We start from the raw sequence: 22811 nt of genomic DNA, 5'->3' as shown, positions 1-22811 counted from the left end.
CCAATGTTTCTTTTGCATGCTGTCTCTCTCTCCCCTTTATTTTCTTTATTACAAAAAAAAAAAGATTCTCGCCCCTTAGAGAAGGGAAACCCAATGCTCGGACACTCAGTAGACAGACATGTTGGGTAGAGGAGGGCTCCTATTGTAGCACAAGAGATTTTTGCTGGGTTTCAATCCCCCAATCTAATGTGGAGGCTGGTAATAACCTGTTACAAAGCCATTTTTGTGAGCTGGGTAGTTGGGTGAGAAACTAAATGACATCTCGAGATAGAACAGGGAGTTGCAAAAGTCTGCGCCTTTCCTGAATGTGCTTTTTAGAAGCAAGTAAAGTTGATTGCCAAAGGAGCAGACTGGGTGGGTGGTGGTTCCTTCCTGATCAGGGAAAGCTCACCACTAAGTGATCAGGACAAGGACTGTGATGGAGGCCTGACGGGCCAAGGGGAGAATTAACCAGAAAGCAAATGGAGTTTAAATTATTCGTACATAGCTATAGACAGAAAAATCAGAGATTTGAGATAATCATCTTTTTACCGTTGGTCAAATTCTTACCTGCATGCTAAATGTAGCATTTGGGTGTTAAAATAAACTTTTTTAAAGTGACACAAGAACTGCATTTCTGTAGCTAGAAAGAGTAAACTTTAGCTCCTTTATTGGTCTTTACTCAGCAGAGACAGCTTTTCTTAGGCTTAGCTTACAATTCAAGATGCTCTGAAGTCCTCAACATGGCTCTCAGCTTCACCCTAACCATCATAGTACTGTCTCTAAGGAATGCCCATCATGGTAGAAAATAGTCCCCCAATATCCTCAATGGTAAGTGAGGACAGATGCTAAACATTCCAATTTTCTAAGTAAAAAAATGGGTTACTAGAGCTGTAAATATTTAAAATAAAAAAAAGGGGGGTGGGGGCTGGCCAATTGGTTGAGCATTGTCCCATGCACTAAAAGGTTGCAGGTTCCATCCGATTGATGTCTCTTTCACATGGATGTTTCTCTTTCTCTCTCTCCACTCCCCACCCTCTCCCTTCTCTCTCTCTAAAATCAATAAAAACATTTTTTTAAAAAAGGAAGAAAAGAAAACATACCTTGAAAGTCACATCACATCTCTGGAGAAACTGATAAGAGTATCATGTTTTACAGAACAAGAGCCTGCAGGGCATGGTAGGAATGAATGAGTTAATTCCCTCTTTTTCTTTTTTGGTACGTGCCCCTAGTGGGAACCAAACCCGGGACTCTCTAGTCTGCAGGCCGATGCTCCAACTGCTGAGCCAAACTGGCCAAAGAAAATGCCCTCATTTTTAATCCAAGTTAGTATGATAAACTTCTTGGTTCCTGGGACTCAGACTTATTAACCTTAGAAAAAACTGTGCCATAATGGAGTTGCTTTTGGGGGCCCAAATCCTCAACTCCCTTGCCTTTACTCCTGCATCACTATGCCTACATCTTCTCCCTACTTGCCTCTGCATAAAATTTTATTGGCAAGAAAGAGCAAAAGATATAAATACACCCATTTCTGAAAAGGCTTCATATATACTAGATTAGATAATGAGAGGTTTTTTTCCCATTTTGGTACTCTGATTTTATTATACTCTATGCCATTTCACATTTAACAGAGGATAATGCATTAAGGCAAAAAAATTACTATCTGATTACAGAATTTCAGATTTGAGTGATTCAGGTGGAAGAGGCTTTACTAAGGACAGAAGAGCCCTCTTTGCATTGTTAGAATGATACCACATTGGTAGCCAGCTTCTTTGCCTACTCATAAAGCCAACCTTACTTCTAAGTCTACTACAATGAGGCTTCAATTCAATAACTGACCCCTTTCCACCTGTGCTTTTCCCCGTAAATCTAAGAAAATTGCTGGCTCACCCAACCTCTGTGTCATGAAAATTTAAGACAAATTTTAGGGAACTAAGGAACTTAAAAAAACAAAAACAAAACAATTGCTGTTAGAAAGATGGCCAATGGTTGTTGACTAGGCTTTCCCCTTAGACAGGATCGCCTATCTAGAGGTCATACAATGAAGCAAAGGTCATGAGGTTATGCAATAGTCTTCTCAAATTTCAGCCAGGGATTTCTAGGAATTCAACATCCTGAGGAGTAAGCTGAGTTAAATAATCATCTGTTAATTAAGCATGTTAGGAAAGAGGTACAGATTCAGGACACTGAACGCTGTACATCGGGCCGACTAGTAAAAGACACAAGGCTGTAAAAATTTGCAGTCAAAAATTCTTCCCTGTTCCCAAACTCCTGAAATTCAAGTTCACCTACAGATAATCTCAAACTACCATAATTTCGTTTGGTGGTGTTTCCCTAAAACAGCTGCCTAAAGCAATGCTCTGGGAAGAAAACGCCTGTCTCCCAGTGAACTTAGCTGTGGCCCCTCCTGCCCCCGTTTCTTCTATCTAGGTCTCCTAGAGGGAACACTTATTTTGGAGGTGAAAATAAAACTAATTATGTACATGGGGCCACATACACAATTGTGACAAAATTATTAAAGACTAATACTCTTATCTAGATTTACCCCAAATGCGCTAGTAAATTATACTGAAGTATGGGGAAAATGCAAAAGGCATGTTCTGAAGTTCCATTTAAGGAAATTGGGTTAGGCAGTATTTCCAAACACTAATGGAACATATAAAAATCAGACACTACTTAAAACGATAAAGTAAATACGTTAAAAATAGAAAATCACGTTTCTATTCATGTTGAGCTCCCCCAAAGGAAGCTAACATATTCAAGGATAAAATGTCAATTTAAAGTTGTCTAATTTCTTCCAGGCTTCCAGGCTTGTGATATTTTTCACCACTTTCCCTTTTTGCACATGATCGTGATGGAAAAAGACAAATGTGGAAAATTTTTTAAGCAGAAAATAATTCATTTTATTTAAAAATGAAGGCACACGTGATGTACATTACTCTTGCAAGGCCCTTCTTCGTGATCATAGACTAAATAATTTGAAGACTTCTTGGAAGTAAGGCAAGGAAGTTTTGTGAGCACGAAAGCTAGTCAACAGCACTTCTGCCCCCAAATAACTAAATAGATGTTTAAGCCAGGAAATCCAGAGGTGGATATGTACTACAACTGGATGTGTGCATTACAATTCATGTACACCTCCAAAAGGTGCAGCCTTTGGAATCAGACTTACTACTTTACGTACATCTCATATTTAATGGAGTCCCTTTTAGTGATGTCCTTAGGATCAAAACCTTCACATTTACCTCCAAAGGGATAGGGTATTTTTAAATGAAGCCCTTTCCATAACTAAAATCTCATTAAAATGGGTCCAAGATGAACATGGCACATTCTCAAACTTTATTCATGTAGATAAATTACTGCAAGAACCCAGGGCATGTGAGGAATACAGACGTATTCTACTTTTGAAGTAAGTTTCTCCTTGTGACTTCACCTAGCTGGTATGTCTGTTTCTCTCATAAAGTGAAGGAGGTACTTGTGTGATGAGAAATAATAACACAGTAGAAAGATGGAGAAGCACAGCTCCCCTCCGAAATGCCTAAAATACTCAGCGTTACCACCACAGGTCAATTAACCTGCACATGGGTGAACTGGGAAGGATGGGAACTCGGGCTCTTAGCTGGGGTCCGGCTGGTAACTCTGCTGTGGCCATGTTTAAAATCTATCAAAAACGACAGAAACGAAGTCAAGAGAAATTGCAAAGGCCTTTTTTCTTTAGGGTACTCTCGGGTCTGTTTTGGTCCACGATTTGATGAAGCAACAGACACACCTAGCGCCGAGTTCCTCAGTGTCTGATGTGTTTAAAGACACTGCTCATGGAGGAGGACCTGTCCGCACATCTTGCCACGATGCGGAGAACTATGAACACGGCCCACGAATCAGGGGAGGACACACTTTGTATTTATACTGAGCAGAATAAGGGGGAAGTTTAGGTTGACTGAGCATTTCATAAACATCTTCTCTCTCCTTCCTTATCACGTTCCCTCACACAGGGTGGTCAGTGAAGGACCCATTGTTCAAGCTAAGGGCAGACTCAGTGGAGAGAAAAACGAGATGCTCTGACCGCTGTTTAGAGGGGAGACTACACAGGCATCAACAACCACAGACACTTGGACTGTTCTTAGTGCACGTAAAGTAGCAAATGTTCCTCTATTTTACACAATAGTTTATTTAATATTTTTCATCACTATAAATTACATCACTGTTCATAGGAGTTGTTCACATTAGACTTTATGTGGGAAAACTCTACTTCACATGAGTGATCAGAAGAGTTTTTCCACATAAGACATTTTTCTATGTGTCCATTAATAATCACAGTGATATATAAAGTAGGACTAGAAAACTGCTACATTCATATGTAAAAATAGCCATTGCATTCTTCTTAAAACAGTTATATCTGACAATTAAGATGTACAGACAAAACACATCATTGTAGCTCTGATATTTAAGGCCCCAAGAATAGCCAGATAATGAAGCCCAAAGTCTCATGGAGAGGAAGATGCCCGGTGGTGGTTCAGGGAAGGGGCACTGCAGCAATGTCTTGGGCCGGCCTGTGGGTGTAGACCCTTCCTGCTTCTCTCAAATGCCACGCATCACGCAGGACGGGGGCCAGGCGAGCTGGCCGCAGCCAAGAGGCCATTTGCTCTGACTGTTCTCATGTTTCCCGATGTAACAGTTAAAATGGGAATATCTTCCTAAGATCATATGGCAAGTTTGGTTTTTATAAGAGAAAGATGAGATTGAAGAGCTTGACATTTATGTAAAAGTCCAATTTGTGTAAATGAAAAAAAGCTCTCCTATGTGTTTTGGAAACTTTCTAGAAATACGTAATTAGTTCATTCTAGATAAGCCTTTAGAATGTCAAAATTCCCTTTCAAAAAGAATAAAACAGTATCGCCGTTAATTTGGAAAATAAAACTTACTTTAAAAGAAGAAATTATAAGAGAAATTTTTTTGTTGTTCTATTTTGGATAATATATAACTTTCATTATAACATATAAAACGTTTAATATTTGTTATATGTTTGGCTATGTCACTGCCTAGCTCACTGTACTCAATTTTTTTAACCTAATAGAATGCATACCCACACTTATTCATTAAATTGATGCTGCACAAATTACATTTCTCTTGATGAACACAGAATTGGATTCATCTTCTGGGGTTCCTCAGAAAGCTTTATAATTTTGTTTGACTTAATTATAGACGTTGGCTGGGGTGGGGCAGGGGGAAGGAGGGCATGGAGTAATATTAATATATCTCTAAGGTTGCAAATTTATTTAAATAATAAGCAACAATGGATGCTACAAAAGCAAAATCTTACTGTAATGCCAAATTAAAAATTATCCCAGAAGTCATATTATGGTAGTTAAACTTTAAATGTAAGATTTATTAGCTGTTAGGTGTAGTGTGGGTGAATTCCTGTGGCCAGGGGCCCTTCAACTTTTGAACTTCCTGGCATTTATGTGGGGGAATAAAACAAAACAAAACAAAACAAAAACAAACAAAAAAGCCTCCCTTGGAAAGAACATAAATTAAGATACCAATAAAGGTATCACCTAATGCTTCACTTTCTTGACAGTATGTACATCAAATAGCATGCCACACATTTGTGTTGAAATGCCAGTGGAAATCAGTATTGAAATGATTCTATAAAAGGAGTATTTCTAAGACATAAAAATATAATGATATAAATAATGAATAGATTTCTGAGACACCGCTAAGGCCTAGCTAGTCTTTGTTTTTCTGCGTATGTCCAGGGGACTTAGTTCTTGGCGATGAATTATAACCAACAAAATATATATTTCAAATAATTTAATGGCTTCACTCACTGAAATGAAAAAAGATTCACATGTACCCTGTGCTGGTTATACATGTGCTCGGCTGCCTGATATTTCTAATTCATTAGACTGACTCCTGTGGAAGTGACTTACTGTTTGAATTCTGTGGGAATCCGGGCAAGGAGGATGGACCGTTCATTCCAGGGAGCAGAACTGGAGGAAGGCCGGGAAGTCCCGGGTAGGCTGCAGGAAGGCTGATGCCGTGCAGGGGGCTGCTGTCCACCATGCTGGGCTGTTGCACTGCTAAGCCCAGCACATCTGAAGCTTTCTTGATACGGTCAAGTTCTTGCTGTGCCATCAGCTGCCGAACGGTGGTCGGAGCCAAGTAATCTTTCTCCCGATCAAGCTGACTCCCAACTGTCTCCCTCACTTTTGAAATGTGCTGTTTGGAGAAAATATGATCTCTGATGGACAAGCGGGCAGAATACTTCACCCCACACAGGGTACACTCTGGTTTGGTGCCTTCGGTTCCACTTTGATTGATCATGAAAGGCTTCCCTATGTTGATTTTAAATTTCTTTTCCTTGGCCCTTGCATTCTGGAACCACACCTGGACCACGCGTTTGGGCAGACCGATCTCATTCCCCAGCATCTCGCACTCTTGCATGGTTGGAGTTCGGTAGTCACCAAAGCAGGCCTTGAGGACCTTGAGTTGAAGATTGCTCATTTGGGTTCTGAAACGCTTGTGACCAGGCCGATCATTATTTTTGGATTTAAAAGGGTTGCTGGACCCAAAAGGATTTGGGGAACTTGGGTCTGCGATGCTGGAGGTTTCACTGCGGTCAGCATTGTCATCAGGGTCGTCCGTGATGTAAAAGCTTTGGTCATGGTCACCGTCTTTATCGTTGAAATGTATGGAGGGGCTCGTGAGAGAAAAGAGAAATTTATCCTCGCAGACCTCTGTGGTGGGTGTGGTGGCTGTTTTTGGCAAAGTGTCGAGCGTTTTCGGCTCCTTAGGCGATAAAGCTGGCTTCCCATCTCCGGAATTTCCCATGGTGCCTTCCATCTCAGCGTTGCCCTCGTCCCCAGTGGTGGCATCGCTGATGGCTGTATTGATCGAGGACGTCTCATCAAAATCAGTTTTGTTTTGATCGTACCCAGCCTCGGCCGGAGGGGCATTCAAGTTCTCGACATCCTCAGAACATTCCGCTTTAAACGAAGAGGGGCTCAGCAGATTCTTGGGGGACAGCTCTGCCGTCTTACTCACAGGCGTTGACACCGTCGACGCCAGTTCATTCTCACTTGATAGATCGATTTTCGTTAGCGGCAGAGACGGGTAATCAAAGTAAATGTATTTCTGTGGGCTTTCTCCCCCGTCTTCGGTGGGCACTAAAGGGCTCGGGGGCAAGCTGTACCCCGCCTGCTTGCCCTCGCTCCAGTGCCGAGAGCGGATGTGGCTTTCCAGGGCTGACTTGGCCTTGAACAAGGCTCGGCAGAAGGGACACCGCTTGTGAGACTGGGCGGGACCCACCGCCCGGAACTGGCCTTTCCTTTCTCGGGCTCGCGTGTTCTGGAACCAGACTTGCACGACCCTTTTTTTCAGCCCCACTTCCCGGGCGATGTGGTCGAGCATCTTGCGGGTCGGGTTGGAGTCCAGCAAGTACTTTTCGTAGAGTATCTCCAGTTGCTCGGGGGTGATGGTGGTCCGCAGGCGCTTGTCGCGGTGCTGGTCTTCGCCGCTGTTGCCTCCCTCCTTCTCACTGCAGGTGTTGTCTTCCTTGTCATCCAGTTTCCTTTTCAGGGAAGCAGCCACCGTGGCGGGGGCTGCGGTGTGGGCGGCGCCGGTCTGGGGCGGCATCTGTGAGAGAGAACTGCTCAGCAGCTGTCCGGTCATCAGGGGGTTGTTGGGGTCGAATATCATGTAGGGCATGTCCAGCGGCCTCTCCAGGAACGGAGAGTGGAGGAACTGGTTCTGAGCAGCGAGAAAATGCATGTGCTGGTGCTCCTGCCAGAGTTCCGGGCTCGGGAAGGCAATGGTGCACTGGTCACATTGGTATTGGAGTAACTGTGGAGGTAGACTGTTCTGCAGGGACGTCATGGAAATCTGCAGTGGGCTGGAAGGGACCGGGGTCTGGGAGGCCGAGGGAGGTCTTCCGATCAGTTGGGGTTGTTTGGGGGGCTGAGGCTGGGGCTGGGGCTGGGCTGCTGAGGCCTGTGGGGGTTCTGAGGAGGTGGATGCTAAGGGTGCGGCTGGCTTGCTGCCTTGAGAAAGGGGAGAGGAGTCGCTCTGCTTTGGCTTTTCTATGGGGTATTCAGGTTTGGGAGATGTCTTCTCAGGTTCTGGTCTGGGTGATGGAATCAGAGGGGTGCTCGTCCCAGAGCCAGAACTGGCCGCAGGGGCTGTGGCGTTTTTGGCTGTGTCTGTCTGGCCAGACGCTGTGCAATGCTTGTATACCACTTGGTCGGTGGCATCCATGGAGTCTTCGGTTTGGCTTTCATCTTGAGCATCGTCATCTTCGTCCTTATAACACTGCTTCTTCTGGTGCGTGATCAAGTCGAAGATCCGGGGAAACACCACAGAGCATTTCTTACATTGGTACTGCATGTTGCTGGTTCGGATGTACCGCTCATTAGTCAGTTCTCGTTTCTCATTATCCTTCGTTTCTGCTTGGTTCTCGTAACTCTTCCGTGCTTTCTGACGAGCATTCTGGAACCACACCACGATCACCCGGGTTGGGAGGTTGAGAACGGTGGAAAGTTGTTCTATCTCATCGTCTTTGGGGTAAGCGTTGGTGTCAAAAAAGTCTTGTAGGACCCTAAGTTGGTAGTCGGTGAACCTCGTTCGAGAAGACCTTTTACTGAATGAAGCATCGGATTTGTAATGTTCTAGGGAGGAGGGTTGCGGGTCAATCCGGAGGTCTTCCAGAACCGTGATGGGCGGGTTGCTGAAGTTGTATGGCGAGTCCTTGTTTCTCTGCCTTTCCTTAAAAAGCGTGTTGCGAAACCAGTGCTTGATAACCTTCTGAGAGAGGCCTGACTTCTCCGCCATCTCCTGGATCTGCTCTTCACTTGGAGAATTGTTGATGTCGAAGTAAGCCCTCAGGATCTTGAGCTGGTCGTCTGTGATTCTCGTCCGTGGGCGTTTGAACTGAGAATGCCTCAAGAAGTTGGGGTCTAAGCCAAGCTGCTGCTGGCACAGCTGCGTGAGGTCAGCGGACAGCGTGTCCATCTGGGGCAGCTGCAGGGCCAGCTGGGGAGGAAGTGCTGGGTGCTGCACCGGCTGCATCATAATGGAAGGGAAGAGGGGGAGGTCCAGGGACACAGGCAGCTGGACCTGGGGGGGAGCAGAAGGAGGAGGCGGCGGGGGAGGTGGTGGGGGTGGAGGAGGCGGTGGTGGTGGTGGAGGAGTGGGGGGTGGAGCTTGTAGGGGAGTGGACACCGAGCTTGGCATTTTCACCGGCCCCATGGAGGAAGGCTGTGGGGGAGCTGGGGGCAGTGGAGGAGGTGGAGGTGGTGGAGGTGGCGTTTCTGGAGAAGGTGGCGAGATTGGATAAAGCTTGTCATAGGCCTCCCGGTATTGGCGAGCAAATCTTTCCAGTGCTCCGTAAGGGAAAAATTGCCCGTGCACATGTTCCTGGTGGCTCTTTAAAATGAGAACATTGGAGAACAGTTTCCCACACGTTCCGCACTCCAGTTTGTCTGAGCTCTCGCCCTCCCCACTCTTGCCCTTCTTCTGCACCTTCTGCCTGTTTTCATTGTACTGAATGACCAGCTCAAACCCGAAGTTCTCCAGCAACGCTTTGGCGGCGTTCCCTCTGGCCCCGGAAGCTATTCGAGGTGGCGGGATGGATGGTTCCAGGGATTTGGGCTTCTTTGAGTCTTTGCCTTCTTTGAGTCCTTCGCCTTCGCTTGTAAATTCTTGCTTTGGTTTTTCTTGCTTTTCCGCACTCTCTTCCACCTCCTTGTAAGGTGGCACATCCTTCATGGCTGGGCCGTCGGCACTGGCCAGGTTGGCTTGGTCTTGTTTCAATAGCTTGCTCGCTTGCTGCTGCTGTTGCTGCTGCTGGGACGGCTTTTGCGATGGCAGCGGGGGCTGCGTGGCCTGGTACTGCTGTGCTTGCTGCTGGAGGAGCTGCAGCTGAGTCTGGCCGACGTGATGTTGGGTCTGAATCTGCTGCTTCAAGTCCTCAAGCAAGGATCCGGCCATGCTCGTCATGCCAGGCATCCCGAATGCGGCGGAGCCCGGCAAACCCAGCTCCGGTCCCAGGCTGAACTCCGTCCCGGGGATGTAGAAAGGAAAGAGAAACTGAGGCTGCTGAAACTGGAGCAGAGCTTCCGGGGTCATGGGAAAGTGAGGCAAGAAGGCTGGGTTTAAGAACTGAGGCTGAAAGAACGCGGCTTGCTGTTGCAGCTCGTGCTGGAGCTGCATCTGGATCTGTGCCGGCGACTGCGCTGGGTGATGTGTGGGCTGAGCAGAGATTAATTCTGGGGTTTGCTTTTTATTTAATTCTTTGGCATCTAAGTGGGTATCTTTGCTGCTCACGGCTGCTAAACTCATGGACTCTAACATCCCTTGGCCGGGACTGCTCAGGTTGGATGCGAGGCCGTGGCCCCCGGCCACATGACCACTTGGCTCCAGTTTGGCAGCCCTGGCCTTGGTCTGGTGGAGCACGGACCGCATGTGAATCTCCAGGGTCGAGCTCTGGCTGTAGGCGACGTTGCAGATGCTGCACTTGTAGGGTTTGTTATCAGTGCCGCTGCTGGTTTCTTGGGGAACGGGGCTGGAGGCTTCCTGCAACACCTTTTTCAACTTATGCAGGTGAGACACTGAATTATAATGGACCAGGAGAATGTTCTTTTGGGTGAATGACTCTTTACACACTGTACATTTATATGGGCGAGATGGATCGAGGAATTTTTCCATCGTAAAATTTGGCCCTTTTCTAAAGGGTAAGGTCCGCTTTGGTTCAGAGCCCATGTCATCTGGGATGGAGCTACTGTCACTCCCTACAGGGCTTGCCTTCCCCTCGTGGTCCACCTCGTACTCTCTCTCCATCTCCTGCTCCAGGGCATGGTCGTCCTGGGCCATGGTTTCACTCTCGGCCCAGAGCTCTCCGTTCACGGGCAAGGCGGCATACAGCTGCTGGAGCTCAGCTTCACTCAGCTCAGGGTGGCCTGCTTCCAAGTGTTTCTTTAAAGCCTGGAATGTACGGAAACTCCGCTGGCAGAGGTTGCACATTGTCGCGGCCCGAATCGCGTGGTACTGGGAATGTATCTGAAGCTTCTGCATCGTCTTGAACGCCAGGCTGCAGTGGTTGCAGCGGTACTTGTACACGTGGCGGTCCGACACAGACAGCGGTTGCCTCTTCTGCTGTTCGCTGAGCGGATCTTGGAGTGTTTCGGGGATTTTCACATCCTTACTGCCATTTTTGTTCCATTCAGACACTTCCATGGGTTCTTTAGCCGGTTTCTGTTCCTCGCTCTTGATTTCCACGCTGGCCTTTGAGTCTTCAAGACATGCCATGCTTTTGTCATCCCCTGGACTTTCGCCTGGGCGGGAGAAAGCACAGACAGCTCGCTTACAGGAAGAAGGGCTACATGTCGAGAAGGCTTTTAAGTAGGAGCCGCTACAGGTTTCTGCTTAATTGATTCACTGGAGACATATTTATTGAGCAGCTACTATGTTGCAAATCACCCCTGACTTCAAGGAATTTCGAGATACAAAAGAAAAGAAGACAAAGGTAATTACTGGATGCTACAGTCAGTGTGACACCAAGGGCCACCCTCAGTGTGTGGGAATTAGAACACACAGAACATTCTTGGGCATCAACACGCGGGTCCCCCACAGGCAATGAGAGACAGCCTGATACTAAATATGCATTGAAAACTAGGGCTCTTGGAACATTTATTTTCCTCTGTGCTGCTGTTTCAACACTTTGAGAGTAATAATCTTGGCTCACTGCTGCTGTAAGCCCTGAAGTGTGTTTGCTGTGACCTTTCTCACAGGCTGGCGTACCTGAGTACTTCCCAGTCCCCTCCGCTGTGGTGGCTGCAGGTGTGTCCCGCTCGGATTTCTCAGAGGCCGCTGCCGGCAGCAGCAAGCTGTTTGGCATCATCACATCGGGCACAGGCACCTGTGAAAACCAAAGGGGCTCGTGTCAAAGGTACCCCAGCAATCAGGGGCTCTGCCACATCTGCTGTTGGACAGTAGCATCCCGATTAGATTTTTTTCAACCAAAGCCGGGGGGTTTGTGGCTCTAACAGGCCACTGCTTTCCTTCCAGTTTCAGACCAATGCCATGGCGATGCGGTGTTCTTTTTCCTTTTTTAACAATGTTTTTGTGGGTCTATTTCTTTATATTGATACTCAGGAAAGTTTAAACTCAACATGTCCACATGACTCATCCAATTAACCTTATAGATATTAAAAACAGGCTGTAAAATATGTGTTATTCAATAATCGATGCCCAAACCGTATTTGTTTCTTTTCCTAGCAAAAGAGACAATAGATGGGCATAGGGCTGTGATTTCTACAACACAGTCAGTGAGACAGCTTTAAGTCACAAAGAAGAAATAAATTTCTATCGACCAAGAATTGCAGACTTGGCATTGCTACCAGAGATTACATCACACACGCGTCAACATGTAGTGTCCTTACTGTCATAAGCAGCTTCTCCACACAGTCTGGAGACACGCTGTGCAAATGCGTCAGGTGCAGCTGCAGGTGCATTTTGTTGCTGAGGACGTCCTGGCAGAGGGGACAGCAGATGACCGGCTGCACCGAGTGCTGCGACAGGACGTGCATCTGGATACGACTTTGGTCCCTACTACTGTAGTTACAATAAGGACACTGATAGAACTGGAAAATATTGAATAAACAGGGCCAATGTTATTGTTATTCTGATGACTTCAAAGTATGAGAAGTAACACCAAGGGTTCATTCCTTGGCAATGACAAGGGGGCTCTAACACTACCAGGAGCACTCATAAATAAATTAAAATAAAATAAATACGTTTATAGAGCAAAGGGGAAAAAAACATATTTACCTGTTCGTGACAGAATTTATTGTCCTCTGTAGGTTTTGATCGTTTTGTTGCGACATCTTCTTCCTTTGCCGGCAGGAGTGGCTGGGTCACCCCTGCCACACTGACTTTTAGCTCCTTTTCTGGTGTGATTATTCCTGATCCCCCCCCAAAAAAACAGAACACGTCAACTTCGAAAGACTAACAATGTCAAACTTGAAAGATTCTATGTTTTTCATCTAGCGCTGACTCCAAAGCCACTGAGTCGCCAAAGGAACTGGACAAGCCCTTACAAATGACGCTGCTCTCAAAAGGCAAGAACACACTTCTTTGTGCCCACAGACTAGGTGGACTTTATAAATATATTTTAAAATGTACCGCTGTCTCCTGTTTAGATAACCCTAGGTGACCTCGAGCAACTCATCAATAACATGTGCTCTCTGATGTCTCAAGCCGCCTTGATCACATTAAAGCAAATTGACTCCCATGCACAAATGCGAACTTGGAAAATAATTACTTTTACTAATATTTAATCGCCTCTTTTCTAAATTACTGGAACACTGAAAACATTTCAAAATTCGGAGAGGAGCTCGCTGGTTATAACTCAGAAACAAAGATGGTATTTTTATGTGGTGAATACAGGATTTGAAATTTAACTACACATTACACGTCTTCTGCTGCTTCAGTGATTTACTCTTGGCTTCAGATGTTTGGCTGTACATGTTAACTTTACCGTCCAAATCTCAAGAAGAAGGGTGTTTTATGAGGTTAATGCAAATATTCAGTGTTAAAGGGGGACTAAAATTTCAACTAGGTGAGCAATACCATGTGTAGGAGCCTCACACCCATCAAAGAAAAGAGTGTGATTCTAATTTCCCAATCTAACAGAAAATTCTTTCCAACATCAATTTTCCCGATAATCTCCTCTGCAAGGCTGGATATTACAGCAACATTGGGTAGGCTTGTCACATACATCTCACGACAAACACAAAACCTCATTTACCAGCCATTCCAATCTCATCATAGCACGGCGTCATCTGACCTTTTTTCCGCTGTTTATTATGAGTATTTCTAATTTTAACTTTCAATTTTCACCATCTTCCAGTCAATTTGCAACTAAATTATTTCCAGGGTAAGGATACTATCACTGGACAACTGGGTGCAAATACATGTTGAAATGCAATGAAGCTAAACCATTGATTGCTATCAGACCCCGCGTGAATATAGAGTCTAGGCGTAATCTGATTGTATGCTGTGCATGAAGATTTATCTTGATTCTTTTTCAATCCACATACGGTTCACATAAGTGAACAAATTGCACCTTATTGCAAAATAACCCAGTTTTAATTTAAAAATAAGGTCAAGGATGTTATGGAAACAAAGTAGAGATGAACCAAAAAATACATTCTTTTCTCTATCCTGGATGGTGATGTAAGTTTAAACCACATAAACATTTTCAGAAATTTTGAATTCTGAAAGAAATTTAAAAGTAAGCATGACTTTTAAAGTAGAATTTCAATGACATAATGACAATCATGGTAGGTACAGAATTAGTGCTATGTTTTCAAATAATTATACTGATTTCTAGGTTTACAAACATTACATTTTATTTGAATTGGTACATTTGCCCTATATCTACAGATGCCTTGGAGAAATTTAGATTCCCTCTAGATATCTGAAAAGATAATTTAACACATTTGTATTTGAATAAACTTAAATTTGACATAGAGATTGAAGAATTTTGTTACATTGATTAAACACAATCCTAGTATTTGATATCCAAAGATATGTGAGAAACAAGAATGTTTATTTCATAATTAATTCTGGCATTAAAAAATAGGCTTTCCTGCCCTGGCCGGTTTGGCTCAGCGGTTAGAGCGTCCGCCTGCGGTCCGGAGAGACCCGGGTTCGGTTCCCGCTAAGGGCATGTACCTTGGTTGCAGTTTGTCCCCGGCCCTGGTTGGTTGTGCGGGTGGCAGCCACTCGATGTGTCCCTTTCACATCGATGTTTCTCTCTCTCTCTCTTCCTCTCTCTCCCTCCCACTCTATCTGTACAAAAAATGGAAAAATGTCCTCGGGTGAGGATAAAAAAAAAAAAAAAAAAAAAAAAAAAAAAAAAAATAGGCTTTCCTTTTCAAAGAAAATAATATAATATATAGTTTGCAAATAATTTACTGCTTAAGATGTCAGATCAAGTTGAATAAAATAATTACATCAGGAAATGTCTAGCCCTATCCAGTTTGGCTCAGTGATTGGAGCGTCGGCCTGCAGACCAGAGAGTCCCGTGTTCAGTTCCTGCTAGGGGCATGTACCAAAAAAAAAAAAAAAAAAAAAAAAAAAGTCTATCTGTTGCTTCTCCTTTAAGACTGAATTTTTTTTAAAGTTCCCCATTAATGAGTAAGAATGTGCTCCTTTAAGAAAATAATACTGTCATGTTCCTTATCATTCTTTTGTGCATGTGGTAGAATCAGACATAACCAATGATAAGCTTGTCCAGTTCCCTGTGCTATCAAAGACTGTTGTGCAGAAGTTTCAAGAGAATTTCCATGACTCTTGTTGCTCGCAGGCCTATGGGACATCAGACATAGAATAAACCTTCCAGGAACTTTTATATCTATTAAATGTATAGCTATGGCCTTATTATCATAGACATCTATATTCTAATACTGCTACTTTACAGGACAAAAAAAACTTACTGATTTCAAACGATGAAACATTTTACTAAAACTATACATTGGTGTACATATTTGGTATAATTAATCCATGTTATTTTTAGGTGTATTCATATTCATTAACAATGTAGTTGTTTTTGAATTCAGTGACATTTGTGCTGAATCAAGAAAATAAAAGTTAGGTTTTAGGGTCATGTTGTAGCCATTGCAGTAACTGGTGACTCTAGCATTCCACCCAATACATGTGTCAACTTCAATATTTTTTGCCTAATTAACTTGGTTAATTAAACCATGATCTTAATGTGAGCTAGGAGCTGTGTAAAGATCATTTTATTTTACATTAGGAAGTTATCAGTAAAGGCTAGCTCCTGCCCAGCTGTATCTAGGCACCCCAGAAATGCACGCCATCGGGAAAAAGGAGCAAGAATGCTGAGATGTAAGAACATGACAACAACAGACTCTTGAGGATAAGCGGGTCACCAGGATTATTTGCAAAATGATGGAAATTACATTTTACACTTGTGTGCTTTTTCTACTTTTCAAAGGAGTGCAATCTCAGGTACTATGGCCTCCCTGGTAAATTACAAAATTCAACTCTGAGGTCTCCTTCTGAATTGTTTTATTCTAGGAACGTGTTAAATGAGGGCCAATTTCAGAAGAGTTTTAAGTTTTGTGATTACCTAAAGTTTATGTCTGCAACTTTATTTGAAATAAACCCTGTTTGATACTCTAGACACAATTTTGAAGTGAGATCATAATTCATTTGGTATTATTAAGGACATCACAATATTCTTCAAAAACAATGTCCTTTTAACACATGTAAACTAAAAAACGAGGTCTAATTACAAACAAGCACTGCCAAATAGATGAGCCAATGATTATCTGTCAGTTATGCGATTATTTAACTTGCATGAGGCTGATATGAAAATGACATAATTCATTTCCATTCAGATGCCGCCTACTTAATAATTTTCAATCCCTAAAAAACAGAAGGCTGTAAAATGGTTTATACTCATAACAAGTGAGAAAAATCCAATAATACATATGTACCCAAAGCAAATCTTGAAAAAAAAACAAAACAATAAAACAAAATACCAAGTTATTTTTAAATATTATTATGAATCAATGTTATTAGATAACATTTCAATATTATAAAACTTAAATATAACAGAAGATGTTATTCAACTCCAAATAATTCTACATTATAATTACCAGTACGGTATTCTTTCTAATGAGACTGGAATGAAAGGATCATTTTAATTGCAATAATGAAGGTTAATTTCCATCTTTCCTCATGTTTACTCCCTTATTAAAAAGTGGTCCCCTTAGCCATGGCAGAGACATATTACATTTTCAATGCAAATGTATTAATCTGGATAAACTCTATATTAATTCTTGTACTGCACAGAGCTGTAATTTGGATTATAATTAATCTAAAGTGGCACTAGATTTAAATGACAATATAAATGAGGCATTAGGAAGCTTTTCTATTATGAATGAATATTCAACAAATATAACTTGCATATTGCCAAGTCTCATTTGGAAAGCTCCGGTCCTGGAGATTAATGTCCGCAGCTCCGCACAACAGCTTACACACACAGTCTTTCGAACACGTGTTAATTCCTTCCTGTCTAAAAAATTCTGTGTGAAAGTGGAGTCACACTGCCTTCCCATCTAACACACCAAGATAGTGATTAATTTATAGGTTTGCTCGTGTTTTTTTGACATTTATAACTGACATAAGGAAAAAAACAATATACACATAAGGGGTTATTCAATCCTTAGAAATATTTACAAGGAGGAAAAAAAATCCATGTAATCATTTTTTCACCTAATCAGATTCAATTTAGAAGGCAGAACACTTTGTTAAAAGTTCACGTCAGTTGTCAACAGCAAGAATTGTCTTGAAGTCTGGGAGGTTTCAAGGCTAAATATTTGCATCTCAGTAATTGCTTTTAGTAGGTTTTCAAGTCTATTTTTATCCCTTTAGAGATACCTGAGGAGGCATTTCTGCAGGGATAAGAGTTTGTTTGAAACAACTACCATTATCAATGCTCTGTGTTCTCTCCTAGGCTCGAGCCCTGCCAAGGTGGTACAATTAGATGCCTGAGAAGGAACGATAACTCATCAGGCCATTAGGGAGTGATAAGCCCATGATTTATGCAGAGAGGTGAGTGTTGCTGGTGGAGAGGGAACGCCTGTGTCTGCGGTGTGTTCCAGGTAAGACTCTCCCCTCAATGGAAAAGTGGAGACAACTTCAAGAGGTTCCCAGAATCCATCCTTTATAGGGTGTGAGATATTTAAAACCAAGCATCATGCCATATACCTGACCATTACGGAAGCACTCAACGAAAACTAACGTGCTACCTGTGTGCAGGAGATCGGCAGGGGTCTCCTCCACAACCTTGTTTGGAATGACTATGAGAAAGACTCCACCGAATGCAGGCAGGATCCTGCCCTTCCAGGAGGAAGAAGTCAAGCAGCAAGCCTTGAGGAAGTCCTTCCTGGAGAGGGAATAAACCGACTACCTTGCTATTTCCAACTCTTTTCAAACGAGGTTTAGATGGCACTGCTCTTGGCCTCAATGACTGCTAGGTCCTTCCGATTCCTTGTCAGTAACCCCAAATGCTGAGTGACTAACCTACAGCTATGGCATCTATTTTACATGGCTTCAGGCTCAATACCAACCTCACATCTTCTTCGTTTAAGTCAAATTAGAATCACATGTTCGCCACTGTATCCTCGACGCAAATTGCAGGGGACCCCTGAGAGCCATTGAGCATGCACGGCGTGGGGTGGGAGCAGGGAGGCCCTGGGAATAATTTTTGAAGGGAATACAAAACTAAGATATGCAGGAGACTGAATTCCAAATGTGGGATAATTCAGGTTTAAATGAACTTGCACATAAAAATGGTATTTTATTTTATTTTTTTGCACAATCCAATGTCTTCATAGTGAAAACGAGCTTCTTTCTATGAGGCTGTCACTAGAATTCAAGGAAAAGATAGATGACTACCTGAAACTAATAGGCTTGAACCTGTTTCAGCAGTTCTTCTGCTTCAATGAGTCCAACATAATAAAACTAGGTATAGTGTGCAGCAAAAGTAGCCAATGTAATATTTATTCATTGCGACCCTAGATTTCCATCTCATACATACAAAGTATGGATGAAGTCATATATTTGCCAAATCAAACACAGGAGAAGCCTTAGGCACCCGCACCAGATGCTGGCCCAGGGTTTGTTTGTGCACAAGTAAATGTCATGACACGAAGGTTTGTTTTCAGAGACAGTAGCTTTCATTACTGGGATTTGTCTATTCTAGAAGATCAAAATTATCCAGCACCTAATCCCTTTTCAATGATATTTCCTCTTTCTTAGTCTGAATCATCTGTAAACTTTTTCACTGGATTTTGTTTGAAATGCCTCAAATAGATGCCCTTAAAAAGGGCAAATTCCTGAGTGCAACTTATGGGGGAAAAAAAAGAGAAAAAATAACATTCATTTTTAGGGTTACATGGTAGTTGGGGTGGGAGGGTACCTGTGACTGAATGAAAAAATTCAAGTGATATCTAATCCTGTGCTTATGAAAAATTAATATGCCATCAGAGGAATCACAAGTATAGCTAAGATTAATGAAAGGCGCTTAAAAAATTACAAGCACACAAACTGATTTGATTAAAAAATAATCTCGCTGGTCGTCCTGTAATATTCTTCAACTTATCCACATCTATTCTGTCAGATGGTTATGATTAAAAATAGGTCAATGGGAGGCTACTGATAGAAGGCACATGCAAAATGCACACGCAGTGGATAGCAGTGGAAATGTTAGTTTAAAATGAATAAAAGTTTTTAATAAGCATGGGGTGAGGTGAAGGAAGGGCTGATTTCACAGGTGGGGGTGGGAGTGGGGAAAGAAAGGTGAAAGGTTCTAGCGTCTTACCAGGGTCTTTACTGGAGTTTTTGCCTTCACTAGGGTCTCTCTCATTTGTCTCTTTCTCGTGGTCCTCGGCCACTGCTGTAGGCTTTCCAGGTCCTTCCGCCTCTTCACTCGGTTCTTCTGTTCAGAAAAGCAGACCAGTCAGTAGGATTGAATCCGCCCCCTTCCCCCCTTCACACACACACAGAACGCACACTCAAATAACTACGTGACCATTTAAAAACTTGGTCACTTATGAATCATCTGCAGACACTCATTCTCAAAAAAGAACATAAATTTATTCAAAAGTCTATATTGGAACCTGATGACGGTACCAATGCAAATGTTTATCCCAAGCAACTTCTTTTATATCCATTGAGAACATGGGTCTGCACTAAATTAAAATAAAAGAAATCATTTTAAGTACAATTGGAGCCAGGAAAGCTTGAAAAATGGGGGGGGGGGGGCGGCAGTTCTGTCATTTCAGTGCTAGAAGCTTCTAAGCCACATGGACCCCCCCACCCCCCATTCCATGGACTTGGATAGATGGCAGAACAAAGTTCTGAGAAATAAATTCTCCGTGAAATAATGTGATAATGATGGGTTAACTCTAAGACAGGTGTTATTCCTGCTTCAGTCCCCAGACCCCGGAGGAATTCCTTGGAATTTGTCAAGAGTAAGATCTCAAAAGTTCAGTTACATCGGGGTTTGTTTTCTTCTATAGGGGGAGCTATACAGGGCATCGGACATAAGAAGGCCTATTTCTTCTATGACAACCACATCACCCCACACCTCATTCACGGGTTCACACCAGCTAGATTACATGGAAATCCTCATAGTAACTCAACCCTATTTAATTATTCTGTAAATCTTAGCTCTGCCGCCACCGGTGGGTTAATCTGTTTATGCAGTTAGCCTCTGTGCCGGGTCTGTGCTGCACTAATCCGTGAAAGGCCCACTGTTCTCTTTCATCCTGTGATCATTTGTCTCTCACTGTGCTGATGTCACATTTTAATGAATTTTTAGCAATCTGAGTAATGCCAGATAACCAGACTTGCAACTCCCCACAGCATGGCATGCTGTTTTCACGGCAGCACAGAAAAACATAAAAATCATATTCCCCTGTTCAGGTAGGAATTACATAAATTAGGAGAAGAAGGTAAAATGGGATTTGAAGCGCCAGGCTGCTCAATTTCATAAAATCTTTAATGACCATATAAATTAACCCTGGAAAGGCAAAAGGTCGTCCGCACATGTGCATACACGCGTCTATTTGCTTGTGATAAGCAGAGCTTTTATGCCGAGAACATGATACAATTAACCCTTCAGTAACCATACAAAATGCTGCTATGGACATTTTAAGTGTCAAGCATTAACTGAAAATTACACACTGCATAAAATTTTCATTGCAAATGCTGTAGTGATTGAAAGGGGGAGCCGTGGCCCTCTCCACACCCCATGTTTTATTAATAACGTTCTGACAGCAGAATGAAATATCCGCTGTCATTGCAGCAGCTGAGCACACACACAAAATACTACTGAGTGTCTCCCTCGCCTGCCCTGCTCTGCTACTGGGAGCAGGACGCAGCACAGGGGACAGTTCTGGGCTCCAATGGAGGCAGTGCCGAAAAGCTAAGGGAAAACAAGGACGTTGAATATGTTCACCATAAGGGTTTACTTCTACTCGGGGTCCTCAACAGCACCACACAAGTCCATTTATTCTATATTTGCCCTTTGCTGCTGGACAAAAGCAGTAGGGAGGTCCTTGTGGAGGGGCTGGCCATCTGAGGGTTTGGGGGAAGTGTCCCTTTTGGGCAAATCCACGTGGAAGAGATGATGGACACTCCTCAGGGTTCTAGGCTGCTTTCCCCAGGAGTGATGATGGCGGATCAAACCAGGCTCCCTCCTCCTGCACAGGGCCAGGCGGAGTGAGGACAGTGGCCGGCTTGGTTTGGGAGTCAGGAAGGCTGACATCATGACTGGATGGGGCCGTGTTCCTGCCAAGTCCACACACGTGGCGTGACATCCGGTGGCAGGCCGCGACCTGTGACAGCCCACAGCAATTACTTTTCAGCTCATCCTGGGGAAGGGAGGCAAGACTTCTCGGAGTAGATTTACTGAACCTTTCCCCCAGGCTGGGAAATGAAGTGTCACCGTGGTACCGGCGTCCTTATCTTGAGGGGACATAAAATTGTAAGGGCTATCGCAACTCACATTCATAAAACATGGGGTGTCAGGAGGAGAAAACGAAAATTATGAAGGTACTCCAAGAAAAACTACAGTATAATCTGGGTCTCATCAGACGGTTTTCACAGGGTCCGATTCTTCATTTTCTAGTATGTGTTTTAAGGGCGAGAGAAATTCCCAGACATGTTCCTCTATACATCACTGTGGTGTCTGACCTCAGCCTGACCCTGGCAACAGTTTGAGAAATCTGAATGTGAACAAAGCCTGTGTCAGCAGCATGGGGAAACTCTGCCATCAACTTAATCGCAAACAGCAGGTCTGAGGCCATAACTTCGCCCGGCTCGTCCAAGCCACAACCCAGAACCTCTGGAGGTGGGTTTGCCCGCACAGCCTCTGCTCCTGGGACATTTTTTCCCCTCTCTTTTCTGGTTTCTCCTTTGAAGTAGGCAGGCAATTAGCTCTAATGCTCAAGCAATTCAGACCTGTTTTGTGGTTTCGAAGGCGAGAGCTGTTTATTACAGGTGGGCACTTTGGAGCCATAGAACTTTGCAAATTTTTAATCATGCAAAAAATAATCAAAGGGTAACTTATAGCCACCATAAAGTTTCACACGAGTCCGGAAAAAAAAAAAAAAGCTCACTTTCATTCTTAAAGAGAGTTTTTGAAATAAAGTTGACATTCATTTTATAAATAGACTTTAGACTGAGGAGTATTAAGGTGGAGAAACCACTCTCCCTGGCAAAACTGTACGTTGGATTTGGGGTTATGGGAGGAGCAGCTATGTTCTAATTTTCAAGTGCCAGTTTCCTCCATTGTAAAATGCCATAAAGTGTAAGATGCTTTGTAGGAAACAAAAAATACACATCTATGGCATTAAATGTGTTAAAGGGAAATTACATAAATTCCATTACATAAAATTCCAAAACAAAGATACTAAATTACACAAAATTTCCAAAGATGCTAACGCAGTTTTCGTTTTCACCAATAAGCTTCTGCATTAATATAGTACATGAATCATAATAAAAGTATTAAAACATTTCATAATACTGTTGTATTCACAGTATATGTTTCTTTATTTTTTTGCTTCATGGAATATAAAAAATAGACTATTTATTCATATGTTAAACTTTATGATATGAATGTACGTAAGCTTAAAATGTGCAGTGGGGTATAGCGGAACTTCCCAGTTTTCAGACAAATGATGATAAATATTTATTTTTAAATGTTCTGAAGAAGCACTGTAGTCTTACAGAAGTACAGT

The 22811-nt window shown here is 43.2% G+C and overlaps 1 protein-coding gene across 1 annotated transcript in view; it reads right to left on the bottom strand.

Moving 5' to 3' along the window:
• ZFHX4 (zinc finger homeobox 4) overlaps positions 1–22811 on the bottom strand; it is a 177856-nt gene that overhangs the window by 3852 nt on the left and 151193 nt on the right. The window contains exons 6-10 of the mRNA XM_036264369.1: positions 19388–19504; positions 12799–12932; positions 12411–12611; positions 11770–11887; positions 5907–11303 (exon numbers count right to left, since the gene is read on the bottom strand). Of these exons, the coding sequence (XP_036120262.1) occupies positions 5907–11303; positions 11770–11887; positions 12411–12611; positions 12799–12932; positions 19388–19504 (5967 nt within the window). The remainder of the gene's footprint in view (positions 1–5906; positions 11304–11769; positions 11888–12410; positions 12612–12798; positions 12933–19387; positions 19505–22811) is intronic.

Source organism: Molossus molossus, unplaced genomic scaffold (genome assembly GCF_014108415.1).
Source record: "Molossus molossus isolate mMolMol1 unplaced genomic scaffold, mMolMol1.p scaffold_m16_p_16, whole genome shotgun sequence".
Classification (NCBI taxonomy): Eukaryota; Metazoa; Chordata; class Mammalia; order Chiroptera; family Molossidae; genus Molossus; species Molossus molossus.
The sequence above is the reverse complement of the archived record's forward strand: the minus strand, read 5'-3'. Positions and strand labels throughout refer to the sequence as shown.